This window comes from Ictidomys tridecemlineatus, chromosome 11 (assembly GCF_052094955.1).
Source record: "Ictidomys tridecemlineatus isolate mIctTri1 chromosome 11, mIctTri1.hap1, whole genome shotgun sequence".
Taxonomy (NCBI): Eukaryota; Metazoa; Chordata; class Mammalia; order Rodentia; family Sciuridae; genus Ictidomys; species Ictidomys tridecemlineatus.
In genome coordinates, this window is record NC_135487.1 from 52,333,259 (window position 1) to 52,357,438 (window position 24,180).

At 32.8% G+C, this 24,180-nt stretch overlaps 1 protein-coding gene across 4 annotated transcripts in view; it reads right to left on the reverse strand.

Moving 5' to 3' along the window:
• Positions 1–62: 62 nt before the first annotated feature.
• The window catches only part of Dnai4 (dynein axonemal intermediate chain 4), a 107,468-nt gene continuing 83,350 nt past the window's right edge, over positions 63–24,180 (reverse strand). For all 4 annotated transcript variants that reach the window (XM_040288818.2, XM_078026473.1, XM_013361558.4 and 1 more), the window contains 6 exons: positions 23,739–23,896; positions 23,254–23,375; positions 18,389–18,487; positions 17,549–17,775; positions 15,690–15,846; positions 63–1,451 (listed from right to left, as the gene is read on the reverse strand). In XM_040288818.2, the coding sequence (XP_040144752.1) occupies positions 1,410–1,451; positions 15,690–15,846; positions 17,549–17,775; positions 18,389–18,487; positions 23,254–23,375; positions 23,739–23,896 (805 nt within the window). In that variant the 3' untranslated portion in view covers positions 63–1,409. The remainder of the gene's footprint in view (positions 1,452–15,689; positions 15,847–17,548; positions 17,776–18,388; positions 18,488–23,253; positions 23,376–23,738; positions 23,897–24,180) is intronic.

Here is a 24,180-nt window from a genome sequence, read left to right on the forward strand (position 1 = left end):
TTTGAGGAACCTAAAATATGTACATTTTTAAAAGATAAATAAATATATAATAAAAAGGAGCATATTTTTAAATCAAATTTTTATTTTCGTACACAAATTGTTATAGAAAGTTCCATCTTCTAGAAAGACAAAGATAATCTTATTCACTTGTATCAGTAGAAAATTTATAATCCTTATAACCTGACCTAAACTCTCAAATCTACCTGAAAATTCCCTTGCTTTTGTTTAAAAGATAGCTCCAAAGAAATGGAGACTGTGAAGCAATGGACACTTGAAAAAGGTAGCTCCCATTGTTGCACTAATTTAATTCTGTTTATATATATGTGTGTATATTTTTCCCTAGAGAGCTTAGTACACATGCTCTCCTGTCCACTTACAAGAACAGGCCACAGGACACAGTTAACAAACCCAGGACTTGTTAAATCACATGGAGCCACCTCTTTGCGATCTATATTTGGAGGAATCATCCCCCTATTTCTACAACCTGTCTCTAGTGTGATCTATACATCAGAGACTTTCTATTTTCTTGCTGAGTCCACTAAAGTCCAAGCTTAAAGTCCAGAGCAGATTCAGAGGAAGATGTCCTAGTTTGTTCCACATTAACTTTTCTCACTGAATTGGGAGGGTGGTGCCTGCTGGCCAAACAATATAATTCTGATATTTGCTGTTATGTTTGTCAGACAGTCTAATAAAGTTCTATAGCTGCATCTCTCAGATCAACGAGGATAAAATTTAAGGCTACAAATTGCATATGAGAATACACTGCTCTCATTATACTAAAAACTATGTAATTATAAATCTTGGAAAACAAAGCTTAAAGAGCAGATTAAAATTGATGGAATTTTGTATTATAAAGATTTGGTTTAAGTAATTCTAATAATTTTGCTCTTATATCCTGTGAACTTGTTAACATTGCTTATTCTAGTAGTTTTTTCACTGAATTCCTTAAATTTTCTGTGTACAAGATTTGCATCTTCTATGAATAAAGACAGTTTTATTTCCTAAAAAAATAATAATTTCCAAATTTGGCTTCTAAAGAAATAATTTTCTAATGCATTTGGTCATTTTATAAGTGTGGGTGTATATATAGTATATATATGAGTATACAGGATATATGAGTATAGCATATACATATGTAATATAATATGTAATATATATACTCATATGACTAAGTATAAATACCTTAAGATTTCAACAAAATTCTTAGAACTTTTACTTTCATAACAAAGTAATCATATATTTCTGAAAAGTTCATTACATTTAAATGGAAGTTATATATCAAGTGTTGTTTTCTATAATCAAAATCCTAGCTTACAGCCTATTTATACAAACTATTAAGTATTGAACACTGTTCCTTTTTCTTTAAACAACAACAACAACAAAATATTATAAATGATGAATTGTCCTGGTTAGTTTGACTTGGGTCCAAGCAAAGCGTTTATTGCATCTCCCTGAAAAGAAAAGAAAAAAAGTCACACAATTGAAATGCAATAAAATGCAACTTAAAACGTAAAGTAATCTTTAAAATACCATTTAAAGTTTATAACTCAGTGATGCACATGTAAAAGGCATCCAATAAGAATGAAAATGGGAACAAATATGGTTAACTTTAAACAGTGACAGGTACTTCCTAGTATAAACTAGTTCTTTCCTATGAAAGATTCTTTTAATGAAATACGACAAATAATTTTATAAGAATTCAATAGAGAAAAATTTTAGTAGCTCTTAGTGAACCTTAATGCTTAAACCTGAGCTTTCTGTTCTGTAAAATACCCGTAAAACTTAATGATATCTTCAGTTCTTTCATGATCTGTCAATGCTTCATTTAGTGAAAAGCACCTCTTAATTTCCACGTGGTTCTGTATTTTCATTTAATGATACTTACATCTTTGTACTAAAAAATGACAAAATTATCATATATAAAAGGATGAAAACCAAAGTTTTTTTTTTAAAGAAAGACAATAGAATATATAAGGAAAAGAAGCAGAAAACTAGTTTTCTCCATTGTCTGATAAATGTAATCTTGAGAAAATCAACATCTACTTCTAAAGATTGTTGTGAGAGCTGAATAGCTAATTTATGGGGAAAGGTTTTGTAACCTTAAAAAGTTGTAAACACTTTAGATAATATAAGTTTTGATAAACTGTATATGAATGGCATACATTATACCATCTTTGTCACTTTCCCATCCTTCAAGCCCTAATGTACCAAATTAGTTGCCCAGTCCTGTTAATTCTAACCTTAATTTGTTTTTCAAACTTTCTACTTCAGTCTCTCACTTAGGAAAATGAAAATAGATCACTTCTCTAATTTGTTCAATGTTTATCCTCAGTGACTAAGGCAGACCTTGTCACATAGTACAAACTCAGTAAATAATCTTCAATGAATGAACAAATGGTCTATTTTTTCTGCCTTCTATGTCTCTCAGAACTAATTACATATTAAACATTTATGTTTCTAAGATCCCATTTTGAACATTTCACTTTTTAAAACTTTTCCTTTATTTTGGAAAAAAAATGTAAATACTAAGATCACAGAGAAAAAATGCGGCAAATATATTAGATTGAACTGTAACATTAAAAATAGTATCCAAGAGTGATTCTTTAACAGTTTACTTCCAAAAAAGACTGTCTTCCTGCAATGCCTTATTGAAATTGACTTCTGTCAAATTCTTTAACTATAAATCTGTTCAAGGCAAGATTACACCCCTAGCAACCAGCCCACATCATGCCAGAAGAGCTGGAGCTTTCCCATCATGAACGTGGGGCAAATCCTGTCAACAGTTTGCTACATTATAAAGTTACAGATGCAACTGACTTCCTTAACAAAGACCCTAAAACTCAAGAAATAAAATCAAGAATCAATTAGTGGAATGCCATCAAATTGGAAAGCTTCTGCACAGCAAAGGAAATGATTAAGAGCATGAATAGAGAGGTTGCAGTATGGGAGAAAATCTTCTGACAGGATATTAATATGCAGAATATGTAAAGAAGTAAAATCACATCAACTCTCCTTCCTAATAACCCAATCAATAAGTGGGCAAAAGAACTAAACATATTTTTCAAAAGAATAAACAAAAATGGACAACAAATATATGAAAAGTGTTCAACATCTCTAGCAATCAGGTAAATGCAAATAAAAACTATACTAAGATTTCATCTCACTCCAGATAGAATGGCAATTATCAAGAGCACAAACGATAATAAATGCTGGTGAGGATGTGGGGAAAAAGGTACATTTATACATTGCTAGTGATTGCAGATTAATATGACCACTCTGGAAAGCAGTATGGAGATTCCTCAAAAAAAAAAAACAAAAAAAAAAAAAACAAAGAATAGAATCATCATATGATCCAGCTATCCCACCCCTCGGTATTTATCCAAAAGAACTAAAATCAACATACTATAATGATATAGCCACCTGAAATTTTATAGAAGCACAATTCACAATAGCTATATTATTAAATCAACCCAGAGGCCCATCAATACATGAATAGATTAAGACATTGTGGTATATACACACAATGGAGTTTTACTCAGACATAAAGAAGAATGAAATCATGGCATTTTTTTTGGTAAAGCGATAGAAATGGAGAACATAATGCTGAGTGAAATAAGCCAGTCTCAGAAAATCAATGGTAGTGTTTTCTCTCATATGTGGAAGCTGGAGCAAAATAGAGGAAAGAAGGAGGGGAGGATCGGATATCATAAAGATAAGGGGAAGATCAGTAGAGTAGAAGAAGATTGAGAGAGGCAGGTTGGGAAAGGGGAGGAAACATAGAATGTTTTTAAAAAGCATACTATGTATAACTAGAAAGAACCAATCAAAAATAAATAGATAAGCAAAAGGAATATCTGTAGAGGAAGGAGAAAAGGGAGGAACATGAACCAAAATCGAATTCCATGCATAAACGAATTTGTCCTGACAGACCCACTACTATGCATAACTATAATGGTTAAATAGAAAAAATGAAGAAGAATTAAATTTATAGGTGCAAGCCTTGTGCTCTTGATAACTGCCATTCTATCTGGAGTGAGATGAAATCTTAGCATAGTTTTTATTTGCATTTACCTGATTGCTAGAGAAGTTGAACACTTTTCATATATTTGTTGTCCATTTTTGTTTATTCTTTTGAAAAATATGAAAAAATATGAAAACTAGGCTGATGTTATCCCTAACCATAAACCCGGAGCAGGTAGGACAGGACTCATTCAGGAAGGGCCAGAATGTCAGACATCATGTCACTTAAAATATCCAGGACACAAAAATTCAAGTCCTGCTGTGCAAGGCCACACAGGATGACCAGCAATCACAGAGGGATAAACATGGTCCAAAACTACTATTGATCTTTATGATTTTTTTCCTAATAAACACTTCTACAGCATTCTTGGTGCATGTACTGTCTGGTAGTTTGCCTTTTATAAACACATAGCCACCTAAATCAATGAATGCCATTTTTGCTTTGGATATTTTTAAGTTAAAAAAAAAAAAGAAACTTTACTGATAGCAATTAAAGCTCCCTTTATCCCCTAACCAATCTTGTTTTCCCCTTATCCCTCACTTCCCACAGGCTGCCTCCATAAATTGGTTGCATATCTTTCTTATAGATGAAATCATAAGCCCTTTAAACCTTTGAGACACTCTTGGTTGAAATTAATAAAAAATACAATAATGTTACTTGATAAGGTATTTTGACAAGAAATGATTTTGACATTACTTACTTTGAGACTTCAAATTACTATTATGGCTAAAGTTATTCTCTAAAAACTAAGGAAGACAAGGTATATCAATCAAGCATGAGTTCAGCTGTGACATCATACCCTATTAATAGGTTTTTGTTTGCTGTTATTTAATATCAAATACATATAACTCTGAACCTTTCAAATACAGTGCCCCAAATCATGAAAAAACATTTGTATCAAGAAACTGCATTCATTTAATAATGTATGGGATACATTTATTAAAAGAAAATTTTGCTCACCAGTCTTTTTTTTAAGTTGTAGATGGATACAATATCTTTATTTTTTATTATTTATTTTTTTATGTGGTGCTGAGAATCAAACCCAGGGCCTCACATGTGCAAGGCAAGCACTCTACCACTGAGCCAAAACCCCAGCTCACTCACTAGTCTTAAATCATTAATTTGTGTGTGTGTGTGCATGCACACACACACACACACACACACACACACACACACACACACACAAACACTACTCCTCCAATACTCACACTTTGCTAAAAATGTTCAAACTATGGGAGTTTCAAATTCTGCTTGCAGAGTATACTGCTCAAAGAAAAAGACGGTTCTAATCAATTTACATCCAAACATAAAAAATAAAGCATTTTTCTCCCATACTCCAGTCTATATTTTAACTATACTAACTATAAATGCTTTCACTAAGAATATTGTTTTTATGTTTAAATAGTATTAACATAAATTTTGGCAGCTTCCTTAAATTTGCTTTTATCACTCAGCACTGCTCCCTAGATTTATTCCAAGTATGTCACATTGGCACATTAAGATACATATCATTTAAATTTCTGTATTATAGTAACACATGGGAAGATGCCACCTTTTGCTTATCTAAGTCTTCCACTGATGATCACTTCAATATAGAAATAATAAACATTGTTCATTGTTTTCACATTAGCACGTATTTCACATTATTACTAATTAATTAAACAAAGTCCTAGGAGATGCATACAATATAATCAGATGACATTTAAACATCTCTAAGGGTTATAGTCCTACTAGATAGGAGAACTATAACAATTGAGAATTTAATGACATGGTAAATAAATGAACTGAAGTAAATCAAGTGAAGCAGCAACATGGTCAGGAATACACACCCTGAGGTGAGAAACATAGGTAATATATAAGGAGAGCTTGGAAGACATATCTATGCGCCCACTACATCTGGAGGGCATTTACAATTTCAGTACAAAGCAGAGTTCAGTCCAGCAACAATGGGAGTTAGAAAAATCCTCTGAAGAATCCACAATTTCAAATCTCATTTCCTGGATAGCATCTCTATTTTCTTTTACAATATATTTATTTATTTTTAAAAAACAGCAACTTTATTTTATTTATTTATATGTAGTGATGAGAATCAAACCCAGTGTCTCACACATGCTTGGCAAGTGCTCTACCACTGAGCCACAACCCCACCCTTAATTTTTAATTTTTTAAAATTTTTTCTTTTTAGATACACATGAGAGTAGAGTGTATTTTGACATATTATAAATACACGGAGTATAATACACTCTAATTAGGATGCCATTCTTGCAGTTATACATGATGTGGAGTTTCACTGGTTGTGTAATCATATACGAACATAGGAAAGTTAAATCCAATTCATTCTACTGTCTTTCCTAGCCCCATCTCCCATCTTCATTCCCCTTTTTCTAATCCAAAAAACTCCTATTCTTCCCTGCCTTATTGTGTGTTAGCATCCAAATATCAGACAGAACATCCGGCCTTTGGTTCGTTGGGATCATTTATTTCAATTAGCATGCAGTCTCCAATTTCATCTAGTTGCTGGCAAATGCCATAATTTCTTCCTTATGAATATATTCCATTATGTATGTGTACCATTGTTTCTTTCTCCATTTATCTATTGAAAGGCACTTAGCTGGTTCCATAGTTTAGCTATTGTGAATTGAACTGCTATGAATATTGATGAGGGCACATCACTATATTTTACTGATTTAAAGTCCTTTGGGTATATGCCAAGGCATGGGATAATTGGGTCAAATGGTGGTTCCATTCCAAGTTTTCTGAGAAATCTCCATACTGCTTTCCAGAATGGTTTCACCAATTTGCAGTCCTACTAGTAACATATGAGTGAACCTTTCCCTCCACATCCTCATCAACATTTACTGTTACTTTTATTCTTGATAATTGCCATTCTGAAAAAAATATTGCCATCCTGATTGGAGTGAGAAGAAATCTGAGTAGTTTTAATTTGCATTTCTCTAATTGCTAGAGATATTGAACATGTTTTCATATATTTTTGACTATTCATATTTCTTCTTCTGTGAACTTCCTCTTCAGTTTCTTAGCCCACTTATTGATTGGATTATTATTATTTTGTGTGTATGTTAAATTTTTTGAGTTATTTATATATCCTGGAGATTAATGCTCTACCTGAGGTGCAGGTGGTAAAATTTCTCCCATTCAGTAAGCTTTCTCTTCATGTTCTTGTTTCTGCCGCAGTCTGGCTGGGCACAATTCAGGAGCCACTTGTCAAAAGAAACTAACTTTATTTTTAGAACTACAACCGTCAAACAAAACAGCTCCTCAGGGAAAAAACCCTCAGAGCCCAACTGCCACCACCGGCTTCCACAAGCCTCTCACCCCCACACCAGCCTCTCAACCTCCCACAATCCTCCTGCTCTTGAGGCCGATTGGCTGGGTTGCGTGGGCAGAGCCAAAGAAGTCCCCCAATGAGCAGCTCCATGGAGGAGCCAATCAGCTAGATGTTTCTGGGGCCGCTGTGAGCCAATCATCAGCTGGCAGTCTGAAGGGCAGGGAAACAGCCCAATGAACATCACAGCAGAGGAGCCAATCAGCTAGATGTTGCTGGGGCCACTGTGAGCCAATCATCATCCGGCAGCTGGAAGTTTGCTGGCAGCTAGAAGTTTGCTGGGGCCCCTTTGGCTGTGGCTCTCAACAGTTTCCTTTGCTGCAAAGAAGCTTATTAGTTTGACATCACCCCATTTATTGATTCTTGACTTTACTTCTTGTACTTCAGGAGTCTCGTTGAGGAAGTTGGTTCTTAAGCTGACACGATGGAGAGTTGGGCCTATTTTTTCTTCTAATAGGCACAGGGTCTCTTGTGTAATGCCTAGGTCCTTGATCCACATTGAGTTTTGTGCAGGGTGAGAGATCTAATTTTATTCTACTACATAAGGATTTCCAGTTTTCCCAGCACCATTTGTTGGAGAGGTTATATTTTCTCCAATGTATGTTTTTGGCGCCTTTGTTTGAGATAGCTGTATTAATGGGGGTATGTTTCTGTGTCTATTGTGTTCCATTGGTCTTCATATCTATTTTTGTGTCAATACCATGCCATGTTTGTTACTATAACTCTGTAGTAATATTTAATGTCTAGTATTGTAAGCATTCTGCATCATATTTCTCATTAAATATTGTTTTGGCTTCTCTGGGCCTCTTATTTTTTCCAAATGAAATTCTTGACTGCTTTTTCTATTTCTATAAAGAATGTCATTGCACTTTTAATAGGAATTGCATTAAATCTGTACACTGTATGGCCATCTTGACAATATTAATTCTGCCTATCCAAGAACATGGGGGATCGTTCCATCTTCTAAAGTCTTCTTTAGTTTCTTTCATTAGTGTTCTCCATTTGTCACTGTAGAGGTCTTTCACCTCTTTTGTTAGATTGATATCCAAGTCTTCTATTTTATTTTTGGGGGCTATTGTGAATGTGATAACTTTCCTAATTTCTCTCTCAGCTGATTCATTATTGGTATATAGAAACTCAATTAAATTATGGGTGTTAATTTTATATCCTACTACTTTGCTGAATTTGTTTATGATTTCTAGAAGCTTTCTGGTGTTTTTTTGGGGGGGGTATTTAAATATAGAATCGTGTCATTGGCAAATAGGCATAATTTGAGCTCTTCTTTTCCTATTTGTATTGCTTTAATAACTTTCTTTTGTGTAAGTGCACTTCCTAGGGTTTCAAGGATTATATTGAATATAAGTGGTAGAAGAGGACAGTCCAACCTTGTTCCAGTTTTTAGAGGGAATGCTTTCAATTTTTCTCCATTTAGAATGATGTTGGCTTTGGATTTAACATATACAGCTTCAAAGTTGAGGTATGTGTCTACTATCCCTAGATTTTTACTGTTTGAACAAGAATGCATGCTGTATTTTGTCCAATGCTTTTTTTGCATCTGCTGAGATAATCATGTGATTCTTGTCCTTAAGTCTATTGATGTGATGAATCAGGTTTGTTGATTTCTGAATGTTGAACCAACTTTGTAACCCCACTCGATCATGATGTACTATCTTTTACATATGTTTTTGTGTAAAATTTGCCAGTATTTTATTAAGAATTTTTGCATCTGCTGGACAGAGTGGTGCACACCTGTAATCCCAGCATCTTGGGAGGCTGAGGCAGAAGGATCTTGAGTTCAAAGCCAGTATCAATAATAGCAAGGTGCTAAGCAACTCAGTGAGATCCTGTCTCTAAATAAAATACAAAATAGGGCTGGGGATGTGGCTCAGTGGTTGAGTGCCCCTGAGTTCAATCCCAGTACCCCAACAGCCCCCTGCTAAAAAAAAAAAAAAAATTTGAATCTGTTTACTAGGGTTCCTGGTCTGAAGTTTTCTTTCCTTGATGTGTCCAAGTCTGACTTTGGCATCAGGGTCATAATAGCTCCATAAAATGAGTTTGGAAGGTTTCCTTCCTTTTCTATTTCATGGAATAATTGGAGGAATATTGATGTAGTTCTTTGAGGGTCTGATAGAACTCAGCTGAAAATACATGTGGTCCTGGGCCTTTCTTTGTTGACAGATTTTTGAGGGTGTCTTCAATTTCATTGCTTAAAATTACTCTGTTTAATTTTTCTACATCCTCCTGATTCAATTTGGGTAGGTCATATGATCTTCATCATTTTCTAATTTATTAGAGTACAGATTTTCAAAGTTGTTTCTGATTATTGTCTGAATTTTAGTAGTATCTATGGTGACATTTCCTTTTTCATGACCAATTTTAAAAATTTGAGTTTTCCCTCTCTTTTTCTTCTTTAGCATAGCTTAGAATTTATCAATTTTACTTATTTTTTCAAAAAACCAACTTTTTGTTTTGCTGAGTTTTTAATTTTTTTCCAATTTCATTAATTTTGGCTGTGATTTTAATTATTTCCTGTCTTCTGCTTTTGGTGTGTATTTGTTCTTATTTTTCTAGGGCTTTGAGATGTATTTGTTAACTTTCTATTCTTTTAATGAATGAAATCAATGCAATCATTTCTTCTCATAGAACCACCTTCATAGTGTCCCAGAGATTTTGATATGTTGTGTCATTATTCTCATTTACCTCTAAGTATTTTTAAATTTCATCCCTGATTTCTTCATATATCCATTATTCATTCAATAGCATATTATTTAGTCTCCAGGAGTTACAGTAGTTTTATTTCTTATTTTATCATTGATTTCTAATTTCATTCCCTTATGATCTGATAGAATGCAGGGTATCATCTTTATTTTGTTGTATTTGCTAAAAGTTGCTTTGTGACCTAAGGTATTGTCTATTTTAGAGGAGGATCCATGTGCTGCTGAGAAGAAACTGTATTTGTTTGTTGATGTATTTTTTAGTTCTGTAGTTTTTTTGTTTAGTTTTTGTTTCAAGGATCTATCCAGTGAGAGGAGTGTTAAAGTCACCCAGTATTATTGTGTTGTGTGTTTAATTCTTGAAATTGTTAAGTCTTTGTTTAATGTATGTAGATGCTCCATTGTTTGAGGCATAAATATTTACAATTGTTATGTCTTGTTGATGTAGAATTCTCTTGAACAGTATGAAATGTTCTTCTTTGTCCCTTCTGATTAACTTTTGTTGAAGTCTACTTTAACTGATATGAGTGCAGAAACCCTTGCTTGTTTACGAGATCCATGTGAATATTTTTTCCCATCCTTTTACCTTAAGTATGTCAATGTCTTTGAATATGAGGTGAATCTTTTGGAGATTCTTCGGTCCTGTTTTTTATATCCAATCATTGGATTGACGTGTTTAGGCCACTCACATTCAATGTTATTATTGAGAAATGATTTTTATTCTTTGTCATTTTGATTTATTTCTGGTTTTTAATTTGAATTAATTTCTCCTTTGATTATTCTTCTAGTGTAATTCCTCCCAATGCTGGTTTTCACTTTATTTTTCATTTCTTCTTCATAAAATATTTTATTGAGTTGGTTTTGTGGTTCAGACTTTCTAGTTGTGGATTCTTTTAATGTTTGTTTTTACTATCAAAGGTTTTTATTTCACCATCAATTCTAAAGCTTAATTTTGTAGGTTATAGTATTCTTGGTCAGCATCCATCTTCTCCCAGACCTCCTAGCTTTAAGGATCTAGGTTGAAAAATCAGCTGAAATCTAGATTGATTTCCCTATAAATGTGACCTGTCATTTTTCTATGGTAGCATTTAAAATTCTATCCTTATTCTGTATGTTACGCATTTTCATAATAATGTGCCTTGGTGTGGGTCTGCTGAAATTTTGTATATTTGGGTCCTATAAGCCTCCTGTATTTGATTTTCCATTTCATGCTTTAGATTTGGGAAAATTTCAGTTATTATTTCATTGAAAGATTTGGTTTGTATCTCTGAGTCTTTATCTATCTCAATAAATCTTAAATCTGATCTTTTCAGGTTATTCCATATTTCTGAGAAGTTCTGTTCATGTTCATGTTTTCTTAACATCTTTTCTCCATGGTCAATCTTGTTTTCAAGATTATATATTTTGTGTTCATTGCATGAAATTCTGTCTTCTAAGTGGTCTAGTCTGTTGGTGATGCTTTCAGTTGAATTTTTAATTTGATTTATTGATTCTTCCATTTTGAGGATTTCTGTTTTTTCCCCCAGAATCTCTATATTTATATTTTTATTGAAGCGACCTTTTGCTTCCTGTATTTTCTCCCTTACATTGTCCTTTACCTCACAGATCAATTTAATTATGAGCATTCTAAACTCATTTTCTTAACATTTCTTCCACTGTGGTGTCAATGGATTCTGTATTTTGGTTAATTTGGGTGATTTGTTCCCTTGCTTTTTCATGTTATTTGTGTGTTTAACCAACTAGCATTGGTTTTGAGGCAGTAGAGTTTCTACCCTGTGGACTTAATAATGTCCCAATTAATTAATTAATGAATTATTATTCTAGTACCTCACAGCTAAGCAAGAGACAGATACAAACAACAGCCAATGCAAATAACTTACATCATTAAACCAAACAGTTCTTGTTATGTAATCTACACTGTTGATTGTCACAATAATCAGAAATTATATCAACAGTTATTGCCCATGGTATAAACAGTAAGTTTTCAAAAAGATTTACACTTTCATGTAGTGGAAAGGGATAGAACAGAAGTGATGTAGGATGTGATGATTATGAGGGAGGAGGAGAGAAAATAGAAGCAAAACATTAAAGAAACAGTAAATCAACAGAGATTGACTGTTAGCAGAGGAAAAGAGAGAAGATTCAAGGGAAGCAGGTGAGAGGAAAAATATGTATAAAATAAAAATTAAATTAAAATAAAGATATAAAAGATATAAGAACAAAATTGATATATACTCATCAAACATGTTAGCCCTTTAAAATACTGACTCATGAAAAATAAGTGTAGGAAAAATAGAAATGAGAAAAAATAAACAGAGATGAATATGTGTAAGTAGCCAGTTAAAGATAGAGTGAATTAAGAGCAAAGATGAAGAAATGAGGCAGGGTAGAATAAGATTTCAATAGGTGAAGAGGGTAAATGAAGAAGCAATGTAGGATGTGTTTATTAGGGAGAAACAGGGGAGTAAAAGAATTAAAGGAAGAGTGAAAGTGAGAACAATAGAATTTGGCTGTTAAGAAACAAAGAGAAACAGAGTTGTGAAACAGACAATAAAAAATCAATCCAAAATATAGTAATCAAAATCCTAGCCCTCAAAAAAACAGAGCACAAAAAAATAACTGCCTTAAAGAAGTGCTAAAAATGAAAAAGCAGAAACAAATATACATGTGTATAAATGTATAAATGTTCATCATGTATGAATTAGTACAAATTCAAAAACAAAACAAAATAACAGAATAGTCAATGAGAGTATATGCACACTATCTATGCCAAACTGTCTTTACATTTCTCAGTTTCCCTTCACAGCAGGGTGGTGTAAGGAGCTGTGGAAAATACTTTTGGCTTCCCTTCCAGGGAATAGTTGCTGTTGGGTTCTATAAGTTAAGTTTCTCCAAGTGAAGCTCTCAGGGGCGGGGCTTAGGTCTCATACTGCTCCAGGTGTTTTATTGCTTGGGGAGTTATCGGGCCTTAATGAATCAATACACACCTGGGCCTGTACCCCACCACTCTCCCCAGGGCACCAGTCATGGGAAGGAGAGTCAGTACTATGCCCATCCTGTTGTTTGGAGATACTGGCCTTTTTGGCTTCCCAAGGTTTGTTTAGCACTGAGCTCAGTCACTCAGCCCATTCAGATTCTCCCTGGTTCTGCGCGCTGCCAGGTTCAAGGGAGCGGGGAGGGCAGGCTTTCTCCAGGCGTCTCTGATCTGTATTATCCCTAGGCAAAATGGTCTCTATGCCAAAAATTCTTTGTGACAGAGATTATCCTGATTTACTAGACTCATTTTAGATCTCACGGTTAGCGTCTGCTGGATTCATGTGACTCAGCCCTGAACTCAAGGATCTAAGTTCCTAGTGTGAGTTGGTGCTGTTGTCACATGCTTGGAGGTTCCAATGTCTTCAGCTTGGGTTCCCTGTGCACAGCAGGCAGACTCATGTGACTTTAGTGAACCAGTTTAATAAGCCAAATATTCTGGGTTCAGGGCAGGCTGGCCTTCTGCTCCTGGGACTCCCCACACCAAGACTTTCCTAGCACTTTTTAGTCTTTTCCAACCTTGTGTGTTAATTTTCCTTGTTCCTGCCAGAAGCTCAGCTCCATATCTATTCTTTATCCTTTTCTGATGTACCTACATTTCCCACTCTTCAAGGCTCTCTGTCCAATACTGAATATAGTGGAGTGCTTTTTTCATTCACCTCACAGAGAAGTAGTTTTCTAGCTACTTGAGTCCCGAGTCATGAAGCTGTGAAAAAAGCCTCTTCCTATTTATCTGCCATTTTGTCCTAGCATGTCTATCTCATATGTATCTCAGTTATCTGAGATAATAATTTCCAAAAGTACTTGTAATGTTATTCTTTTTTTATCCACAGAATAAGCATTTGTATAGAAATCATGTAGCAAATGAAAGAGGTAGTTTTGATAGTTTTAATATTTTGTGTTAAGAAATTTTTATATATTCATATTTTATTTATTATATATGAGAAATTTTCATATTAGATATTAACATTAAAATTTGATTTTTACACAAATTTGTAACTGAATATAGACTAGTAAATATAGATTTAAATTTATGTTAATTAACTTATAAAAAGCATTGGAACATTAGGGGCTGGGATTGTGCCTCAGAGGTAGAGTGCTCGCCTGCACGTGTGACAGCTTGGGTTTCATGCTCAGCACCACATAAAAATAAATAAGTAAAACAAAGATATTGTGTTTAACTACAACTAAAAAATAAACATTAAAAATAAAAAAGCATTGGAATATTAAAGAAAATTTAAAATTTGTCATATTTCAATTTTTTAATTTATGAAATTAATAAGACTACTTTAAATAATTAAGATTTGATTGTCTACAAAACAACTGAAGTACTTAAAATCCAATATTTAAAATTCCCCTTTTGCTCCTCCCTCCTCCTTCCACCTGATTTTCTTCCTCTAGTCCATGGGTCTCCTTCTATTTTATAAGATCCCCCCAGCCCACCCCTGCCAGTTTCCACATGCAAGAGAAAAATACAACCCTTTTTATTTGAATCTGGCCTATTTTTCTCAACATGATGCTCTCCAGTTCCATCCATTTTCCTGAAATGATATTTTTTAATTCATTTTTATGGCTGAATAAAATTACATTGTTTATATAAACCACATTAACAAAATTTAACTGTTTCAAAATCTCACTTAAAATGATTATTAAAATCTACATTACTAACTTGTAGAAAAAGTCAACCAATTTTTCACAATGATAAAATTGTAAAACAGGAATTCACAGAAAAGGAAAATACAATATCAAAAAATTTATGAAGCAACAGTCATTCTCACTGATAATGAAGAAATATGCAACTGAAATTACATAAGCTACTAGTTCACATTGATTGAATTGACAAAAATTAAAGTATTAGCCAATATCGAGTACTAGCAAAGCTATAGAGAATTAGAAACTCTGAGACAAGGGTAATGGGAATATATAAATTATAAGAGCCCTTTTTACTACCCCAAGTTCAGAGTTTGTGGACCAGTTCTTAGAGTTCTTGTGAAATAGAACCAAAAGAATCATGAAATTTAGAGAGAGAGAGAGAAAGAGAGAGAGAGAGAGAGAGAGAGAGAGAGAGAGAGAGAGAGAGAGAGAGAGAGATTGATTTAAGCCTTGAGGCTCCATTTAGGATTTGAGGGATATGAACAGAAAAAGAAAATAATGCTATGTAAACAGAAACAAATGTCTATTTCAGGAACATGTCTATTTCAGAAACAAATGTCTATTTCAGCAATATCTAAAACTATGGTTATATCATATAAAAATCTTTGAACATGTACAATAACCACTTTAGCTATACTTAACAATTACTAAGTCCTGACTGCATACTCAGCACAATTCTAATTTCTTACAGATAATGTTTATAATTTGTATGTTCAGCTATATTATTATTCTCAAAATCTATCTTTTACAAACCAAAAAAAATAAGGCTGACAGAAAATCTAAGCCTATTAGGTAGCAACTCTTGGAATCTATGTCCTTTCCATTACAGTACACTAAAGATACTTAAAAATGATATATCCATTGCATGTTACAAAGTTACAACTGAATAGATTAATAAAACACAAATTAAATTGAGTCTTACTCGGCCAGAGTCCAAAGCAGTAGGCATATTTCTCAGTTCATACACAGCAACCTGTCCATCACTGTCTCCCACTAGAAGACAATCTGTTTGTTTGGCAAAGAGAATAGTTGTGAACTTGATTCCAGGGTTAGCCACATTCACAATCAGAGGGTCCAAACTGTAATGAAACATTTTATTTAAAAATTCAGTTGTTATATTAAAATGGTATTTGTTAACATACAAACTAAGAAAAGTTCCATATTTCTTTTTTTTAACTTCATGTTAAAAAAACCCTCAAAAGCCAACAGGTGTTCTTGTGCACACCTATAATCTCAGTTACTAGGGAGGCTGAGGCAGGAGGATCTCAAGTTCAGAGCCACACCTTAGCAACTTAGTAAGGCCCTAAAAAATTTATCAAGAACCTATTTAAAAATAAAAAGAGCTGGGAATGTGGTTCAGTAGCTAAGCAACCCTGTGTTCAATCCTGGTACTAAAATAAACAAACAATAACAACAAAAAGCCTGTTTTTCCAAACTCAAAATAACTATTTCACACTCCTTAATCAGAATGTTCTTTGGATTCAACACTGCAACAGGATTCCTGACAAAAATTCCAGCCTGCCAAACTGTCCAGCAGACTACAAACTTGCTAGAACCCATGAATGTTTGAGTCAATTCCTTAAGGTACATCTAACTCAATATAGATATGGAGATGAAGATAAGTGATTGAGACAAAGGCAATCATTCTGCTGGTTCTGCTTCTCTAGAGTGCCTTGACTAACACAACTTATTAAATAACAGTTATAATTAACAGAGGAATGTATTAATCCAAATGAATCTCTGGAACATAAGAGGACATTCTGAACAGGACCTTTTTCTTGTGTTGGTCATTAAAAACAATCCATTCATGCCTTCAAAAAGAGAACAGAAGTAGCTTCTAAATAAGTGTTGTCCTGGGAACCATAGTTTTACCAGAAAAATTAAAATCTGAGCTTAGAGCATTTAAATTGCTACTTTTTAATGTTAGTTATCTCCTACTCAAAAGTAATTAATTTTGTTATGTAGTCCTTGATTTTTGGTTGATACTGATTTATACAACAAATTATGACAAAAATTTTAAGTTATTGAATTATTAACTTCTAGAAAATTGTTACTATTAAGAATAGACTCACTGAATAAGATTATTTGAACAAAATATACTTTCCTGCTCCTTCTGCTAATTTCCATAAAAACTTATGACACTTTCTAATGGAAATAGCAACATTAAACTTTTCATTCCAGCATGTAAAAATTTTCATATTACGAAGAATAGATGGATCTAGATGACCTTCTATTATCCTTGGTGTAACATCTTAAACAAAAAAAAATTAAGTACATATCCTTTTTGAAGAGTTTTGAAATAAGGTAAGAGAATAAATAAATATTGCAAAAATAATTATTTTGTCTCCTTTCTTTATATTATTGCAGAAAATCCTTAGTTAGAAATGTAAGCATGCTATGTATGATATGGCAAAATAAATCTATTGTCATGTATATCTAAAAAGAACAAATTTTTAAAAATGGGAAAATGAATTAAGTATGCCTCCCTGGGTTCTCCTACAAACTAAGCAATGAATAGAATTTAAGGTAGTTATGATAATCTATATCAGCCTGTAAAAGTTTGAGAAAATGAGTAAACTATTTTCATTCAGATGCTTTAAAAATACATGTTATAAGTAATCAATGTTAATATCATATCTTGACACATATCTTTATTCATAAAGGACTCGTGTGAAGTAAATTATTATTATTTGTTTTAAAGTAACTATAATATTCTTTAACTGATGTCAAAACTATCAGGTACCAATTAGTTTAAACAGCTTTAAGAAAACATTAACTTACGTGCTAATGTGAAGGTCCCAAATCTCCACTCTGCTTTCATTAGCAGCTGCAAATATATAGGATGATTTTGGAGACCAGGCAACATCATAAACAACGTGAGTAGTTGGATAAAAACTCAAAAATGGTTTGAGATTCTCCTGATGCCATATCATAACACCCCAATCTGCAGAACAGCTTAAGAATACATCGTGACAAAATGGGTTCCATGTTACTTTATACACTGGGCCCTAGGAACAGAAAATTAAATACATTGGCAAATAATACTTAATATCTTACATTTAAAACTTGACTGGCAAATTAAAAATACTAAGATTTCTAGCATATTCAACATCATCCATTATTGCATGGGTATTATTTAAGCTGAGAAGAATAATATCATAAATTTAATCCTCCCTTAATTAGTCCATATAGAGATGTAAAAATACAGTGGTATCATTAAATATTAATATATTATACTTTCTTTAAGAAAATAACAAGTAGTATTAAGAAAATCAAGAAATGAAGGAGAAAAGGAAAGAAATGTGAATTGAAAAATGATAAATATATAGATTAGGTATGGGCAAGAGACAGTTTTACTTTGGGATCAATATAGTATCATAAGTCTTTTAGAAACGAACAGTGTCACTTCCATAACTTGCAAGAAAAAAAAAATCAATGATAACAAGAAGTCAAATAAAATATATCACACATTATTGGTGCTTTTTAAGAAAGCACTTAATTCAAGCTACTATTTTTACTACAAATTGTAAATTTATTGCATGTTAAATATACTATATGTAATACTATTTTTGCAAAAATACTATAAAATAAATTTCCCATACCTATTATAATTAAACTAACCTTATGTCCTCTGTAGGTTTCTAGGTATTGTTCATTATATGAACAAGAACACTTGTGAATATGACCTTCTTCAGTGCCAGCCAAATAGATATTTGTGTCCTACAACACAAGAAATCAAAATGTATTGACCTGTGATATATTAGTGAGTGTGCTACAGATAGAAGGTGGGACAATTCAGGGTCTATTGAAATCAATTAAAAAACCAAAATAATATTGAATATAGTTGTCTATTGCCTTTTTCTTTCTGTTATATATTTATAATAATGAAATTACTGGAAATATTACAGCACAAAAGAAAAAATATATATATCCTGTACTAGAATAGAGGATATTACTTAAATATCCTGTTTAAAAATTACATGGAGATAGGGAAGAGAGTGGGAGGGAAAGGGAGGGGGAAGGGGATTAGCAAGGATGGTGGAATGTGATAATCATCATTATACAAAGTACATGTATGAAGATTTGAATTGGGTGTCAACATACCTTATATATAAACAGAGATACGAAAAATTGTGATATATATGTGTACTAAAAATTGTAATGCAAAAAAAGTACATGTATAATGGCATAAAAAATTACATGGAAAAACTTTGACTTAAATAAGGAAAAGACTTTTCAATGTTTAGATTTGCCTAATGATAGAGCTAACAATCTAGGGAAATGATAACTGCTTTTTTCACTGGAGATAGTCAAAAGAAAAGAGATAACTTAACCATAAATATTTATGTATACAATGTTGAAGAAATTTTAATTACTGGGAATGAGAGGTTGAAGCAGATGGCATCTCAGACTTCTTGAACACTAAACATGTATGCTCAATAGGGATTTAAAACATCTGTGCATAGTGGGTCATGAAAAGTCTTTAAAAAGGCTGAAAGTCAATACTCAACGTACTGGCTATACAGAGTTATGGTCATAGACCAACAACATTGTCATCATGTGGGAGCACTTCTGACCTGCAAATTCTCAGGCTTTACCCCAGACCTACTAACCAGAATCTGCATCTTAAAAAGATTCCCAAGTGATTTGTATGTACATTAAAATTTGATACACATGCAGTAGTATATGTAAGTATTTAAAACTGCAAGGTCAGTGTCAAAAGGTCAATTGCCTAGTACATAAACTCTGAAATCTCATGCAAGAGGTTTATTGAGGAGTGGTCTCAGAAACAGCCTCCAAGAGGGAAACAGGACTAGTCAAAGATTTAGGTTGAACTACAACTGAAGCTGAAGTTACAACAGACAGATCAGTATAACCTGTAAGAAGTTCTAGGAAGGCCCTTAAGGGACAAGAGTACTGCCTTTAACTGGGCATGATGATGCAACACTTGTCATCCCAGCAATTTGACAGGCTGAGGCAAGAGAATCACAAGTTCATACTGGGCTTAGCAACTCAGCAAGACTTGTCTCAAAAGTAAAATATAAAAAGGGCTGGGATACAGAGCACCCCTGGGTTCAATCCCCAATACTTCAACAAACAAACAAAAACAAAAAAGCCATAAACTTGGTGGCTTAAGAGTCCTGCCATAAAGCAAGAAGGCCAGATGTTTTATATTCTCCCCCTTCCAGAAACCAATCAAGCAAGATAATATACTCAACTTTAACCATAATAAATAATGAAACTAAATGTAAGTGATTTTAACATAATAATTAAAAGGCAGAGGTTTTAAGATTCTATAAAATAAACAAGATTCAACTATATGCTGTCTACATAAAATATATTTTAAGTGCAAAAACACAAATAGTTTTAAAAAAGTGATAGGAAATGAAAATCATGCTAACACATAATGCTAGTTAAAAATCTGGAATGGCTACATTACTATCAGACTAAGTGAATCTCATAATAAATAGCATAATAGTTATAAATAAGTTCATATTTATAAGAGAGTTAGTTAATCAAAAAGGCATACCAATCCTAAACATGTTTGTGCATACCTAATAACAAAGCTTTATGATGCAAAAAAACAAAATAGAATTGCAAGGAAAAATAGACAAATTAATGATTATGTTTAGAGAGTTTCTTTCCTCTTTCCCAGTCACTGATTGAAAAGTAGGAACAAAATCAGCAGGGAGATAGTAAATTTGAACAACACTATCAACCAACTTAATTTGATTGACATTTTTAAAACACTTCACCCAACAATAGCAGAACACATATTTTTGTCAAGTGCACAGGAATAATTGCCAATAAAGGCCACAGTCTGAAGTTTATAACATATCTGAGTTCAAAAGGATCCAATTCAGAAAAAGTATATTCTCTGATTATGGCGGGTTGGAATTAGAAAGCAATAACAAAATGACTTTTGGAAAATCATCAGATACTTAGAAACTAACATATCTTTAAATAACATATCCATTAAAGAAGAAATAAAAAGAGAAATTAGAAAGTATTTCACATAGAATGAAAATGAAAATATAAAAAGTCAGAATTTGTGGGGTGCTGCTGAAGTGGTACTTAGCCTATATTAGAAAATAAAGAAAAGTTGCAAATCAATGACCTCAGGTTTAATCTTAAAAAACTAGAAAAACAAGAGTAAATTAAAACTAAATAGAAAGAAGAAAGGAAATTATCAAGATAAGAGTGGAAAACAATATGTACAGAACAGAAAAACAACAGTGAAACTCAGTTAAATCAAAACTTGGTTCTATAATATCAATAAAATTAGTAAAATTTGAGTTGAATGTGATGGTATGATTCTATCCTTCTATATACACACTATGGGAGGTTGAGGTAGAAGAACCACCAGAGCTGAGGGGTTGGAGACCAGCCTGGACAACATAACACAGTGAGATCCCCAGCTTGAAAAAGAAAAGCTGATGAATTTCTAGACAGATTGATCAGGAAAAAGAGAAGGAAGATGAAAATGAAAATATAACATGTTAGAATCTATAGGGTAATCAGAAAATTACTAATATTAGGAATTAGTTGGCATTACTACATATTCTTCAGTTATTAGAGACCAAGGGAATATTATTATGCCAATAAATAAATAGGCAAATTCCTTAAAACACACACATTCCTAAAAGTCACTCAGAAATAAACAGATAACCATAACAATTAAGATTTTGAATTTATAATTTAAAATTTCCCTATAAAGAAAATTCCAGGCCCACATGACTGATTAATGCAATAAAATATAATAAAGAAATTATGCTATTTTATGCTAAACCTTTTTTAAAAAAGAATTCGGTGGGGCCAATATTACCGTGATATCAAAATCAAACACATAAAAATAAAACTTCATACCCATTTTTTTAATAAAGATACAAAAATTTCACAACAAATTTTAGCATATTGAATCAAACAGTATATTTAAAGGGTTATAAGTCATGATCAACTGGGTTTTATTCCAGGAATAAACATTCAAAAACAATAATTAATGTAATTCATCATATTAACAAGCTTAAGAAGAAAAAATTTATATATTAACATCTGAATAGAAACAGAAAAAGCATTTATCAAAATCCAATATCCATTCCTCATAAAAATTCTCCACAAACTAGTAATGTAATGGAAATTCTACAACATGATTAACTGCATCTACAAAAAGCCTTCAGTAGGTTTTATACTTTAACAGTAAAGGACTCAATGCTTTTCCCTTAAGATCAGGAATAAGACAAGATTGTGTCTGTTTTCCTCACCTCTATTCATTATTGTATGGGGAGGTTCTAAGCAGTGTAATCATGCAAGAAAACAGAAATAAAAGGCAACAAGATTAGAAAGGAAGAAGAAAAACTGTCTTTATTTTCAGACCACATGATCATCTGGAATTCCTTAGCAAATGGCATTTCTAACACACCAGACTAGGGTCTCTCATCCCAGCACTATTTACATTCTGGGTCAGATAATTTTTTATTTGGGTAGTTGCTGGTAAAAGGAGGAGGCTGGTTATTGGTACATTGTAGGATATTTAGCAGCATCCCTGTTCTCTGCCCAGTAGATGCCAGTAATTCTTCTTTATCTTCACTCAGCAAGCTTTAACCACCAAAAATTTGTCCAGACAATGACAAAAGTCCCCTGGAAGAAAAATCCCCCTCTCCTTGCTCATGTTGAGAACTACTGTTTTCTAGAGTCAAAGTGAAGCTGTATTACAGGATTTGTGAATGAAGTCAGTAAGAAGATGGCTACAGTATAAAAGTGAAAAATAAAAAAGGCCTGAACTATATTCACAATAGTAGCCTTGATCTGGAAAAGAAGGGACAGTAAGATTTAAATATTGTTTGAACAATAGGGTAGAATAGAGAAAGAGCTCAATTTTTGTTTGCATAGTGAAGTAGAGGTGTTACTAAAAAGATGATCATATTACATGTAACAGAAAACATGGGATTTGTTTTCTGAGAAATCAAAAGTGTCTGAATTTTCTGATCCCTAAGTACTTAGAGATAAGAAGAATTGGAAAAAAAAAGTAGAACTTTATTAAATATGCTCTGATTTGACTCTGGTCTTGACAGACATGAATTCAAGAGATCTTCCTAATTCCCCAGTCCTGAAAGTGGTTACTCCCACTGAAATGCAGAGCACTATATAGATTTGGGTTGCATAAGCATAACAGAGTAGCAGAATGGCCAATAGGGGCAAGATAGGACATTGTTAATCACACACTTGTAAAGAGAATCCTTCCATAGTTTCTCAGAAATGCACACCTCTCCTCTATCTGGAAAAGGAGGTAAGGGGCATAGTATATATAGCCAACTAGAATATGCCATTCCACCTAGGGTTGACAGCTATATCCATGTTTATTTTTTCATGTACAAAGCACAATATTTATTAGAATGTCAACATTTTGTCTTATTTTATATCTTAATATATTTCAATTATTGGAAATTGTTATATGCAATAGTCAACAATGGGTTGAAACAATTCACCTTGGGATGAAAAGCAAAACACATTCCAGGAGCCTGTCGAGATATCAAAGCTTCACCTTTCTTCTCTTTTTCCCCTCCTTTCTTGTTGATGCCACCAGTAGTTCGTCTCAATCGCATCAAGTCTTTATTTAAGGAAAAAATATAATTTGTCATTAATCACATGAAAAATAGTTCAAGCATCATGTGTATCTTCTCCACAATATTATTTCTGTCATCTTTTGCATGTGATTAGGGTAAAATTAGCAAAAATTAGAACAATGAGCAAACACAGTTTTATTATTACTAGTTCATTAGGATATTTTAATTCCATACATTTCAAAACAAAGATAATGCAATGTTTATATCTTAATATATTTCAAAATATATTAATATATACATATATTTATATATGAATCACATATATGTATATATTATATATGACATATACTATTTATATACTATATTATGCTAAAAATATATGTGTATTTATTTTATATATATATTACCATGACAGTCCAATCCTTTTCGTATAACCCATTTGGAGATTCTTCCATCTGCTGATATAGAAACTAGGATTTCTCTTTTGTCATCACCTGTTGTTCCTCGATCTTGTTCTATCCACTGTAGTTGCCATACAGGTCCCAAATGTTTTCGAGGTGATTCACTAAAACAGGAAAATGTCAAATATAGGCTCATCATCATCATTTTTTAAAAATTATAACTAATTTATGAATGTAATGCAAAAATCGCATGTAATATCAGCAAATGAGCTACAGACATTCATCAACATTCAATGAGATTTATTCTGAGAGCTTCAAGGTAGAATAAGGTAGTAGGATAAAATAGTCTTGTAAAGATTTTTTATCTATGTGTATTAATGGTACAGGATAACAGATTTATTGTAGCCTAATCTTACATGCATATAACATAATTTGGTCAATTTCACTC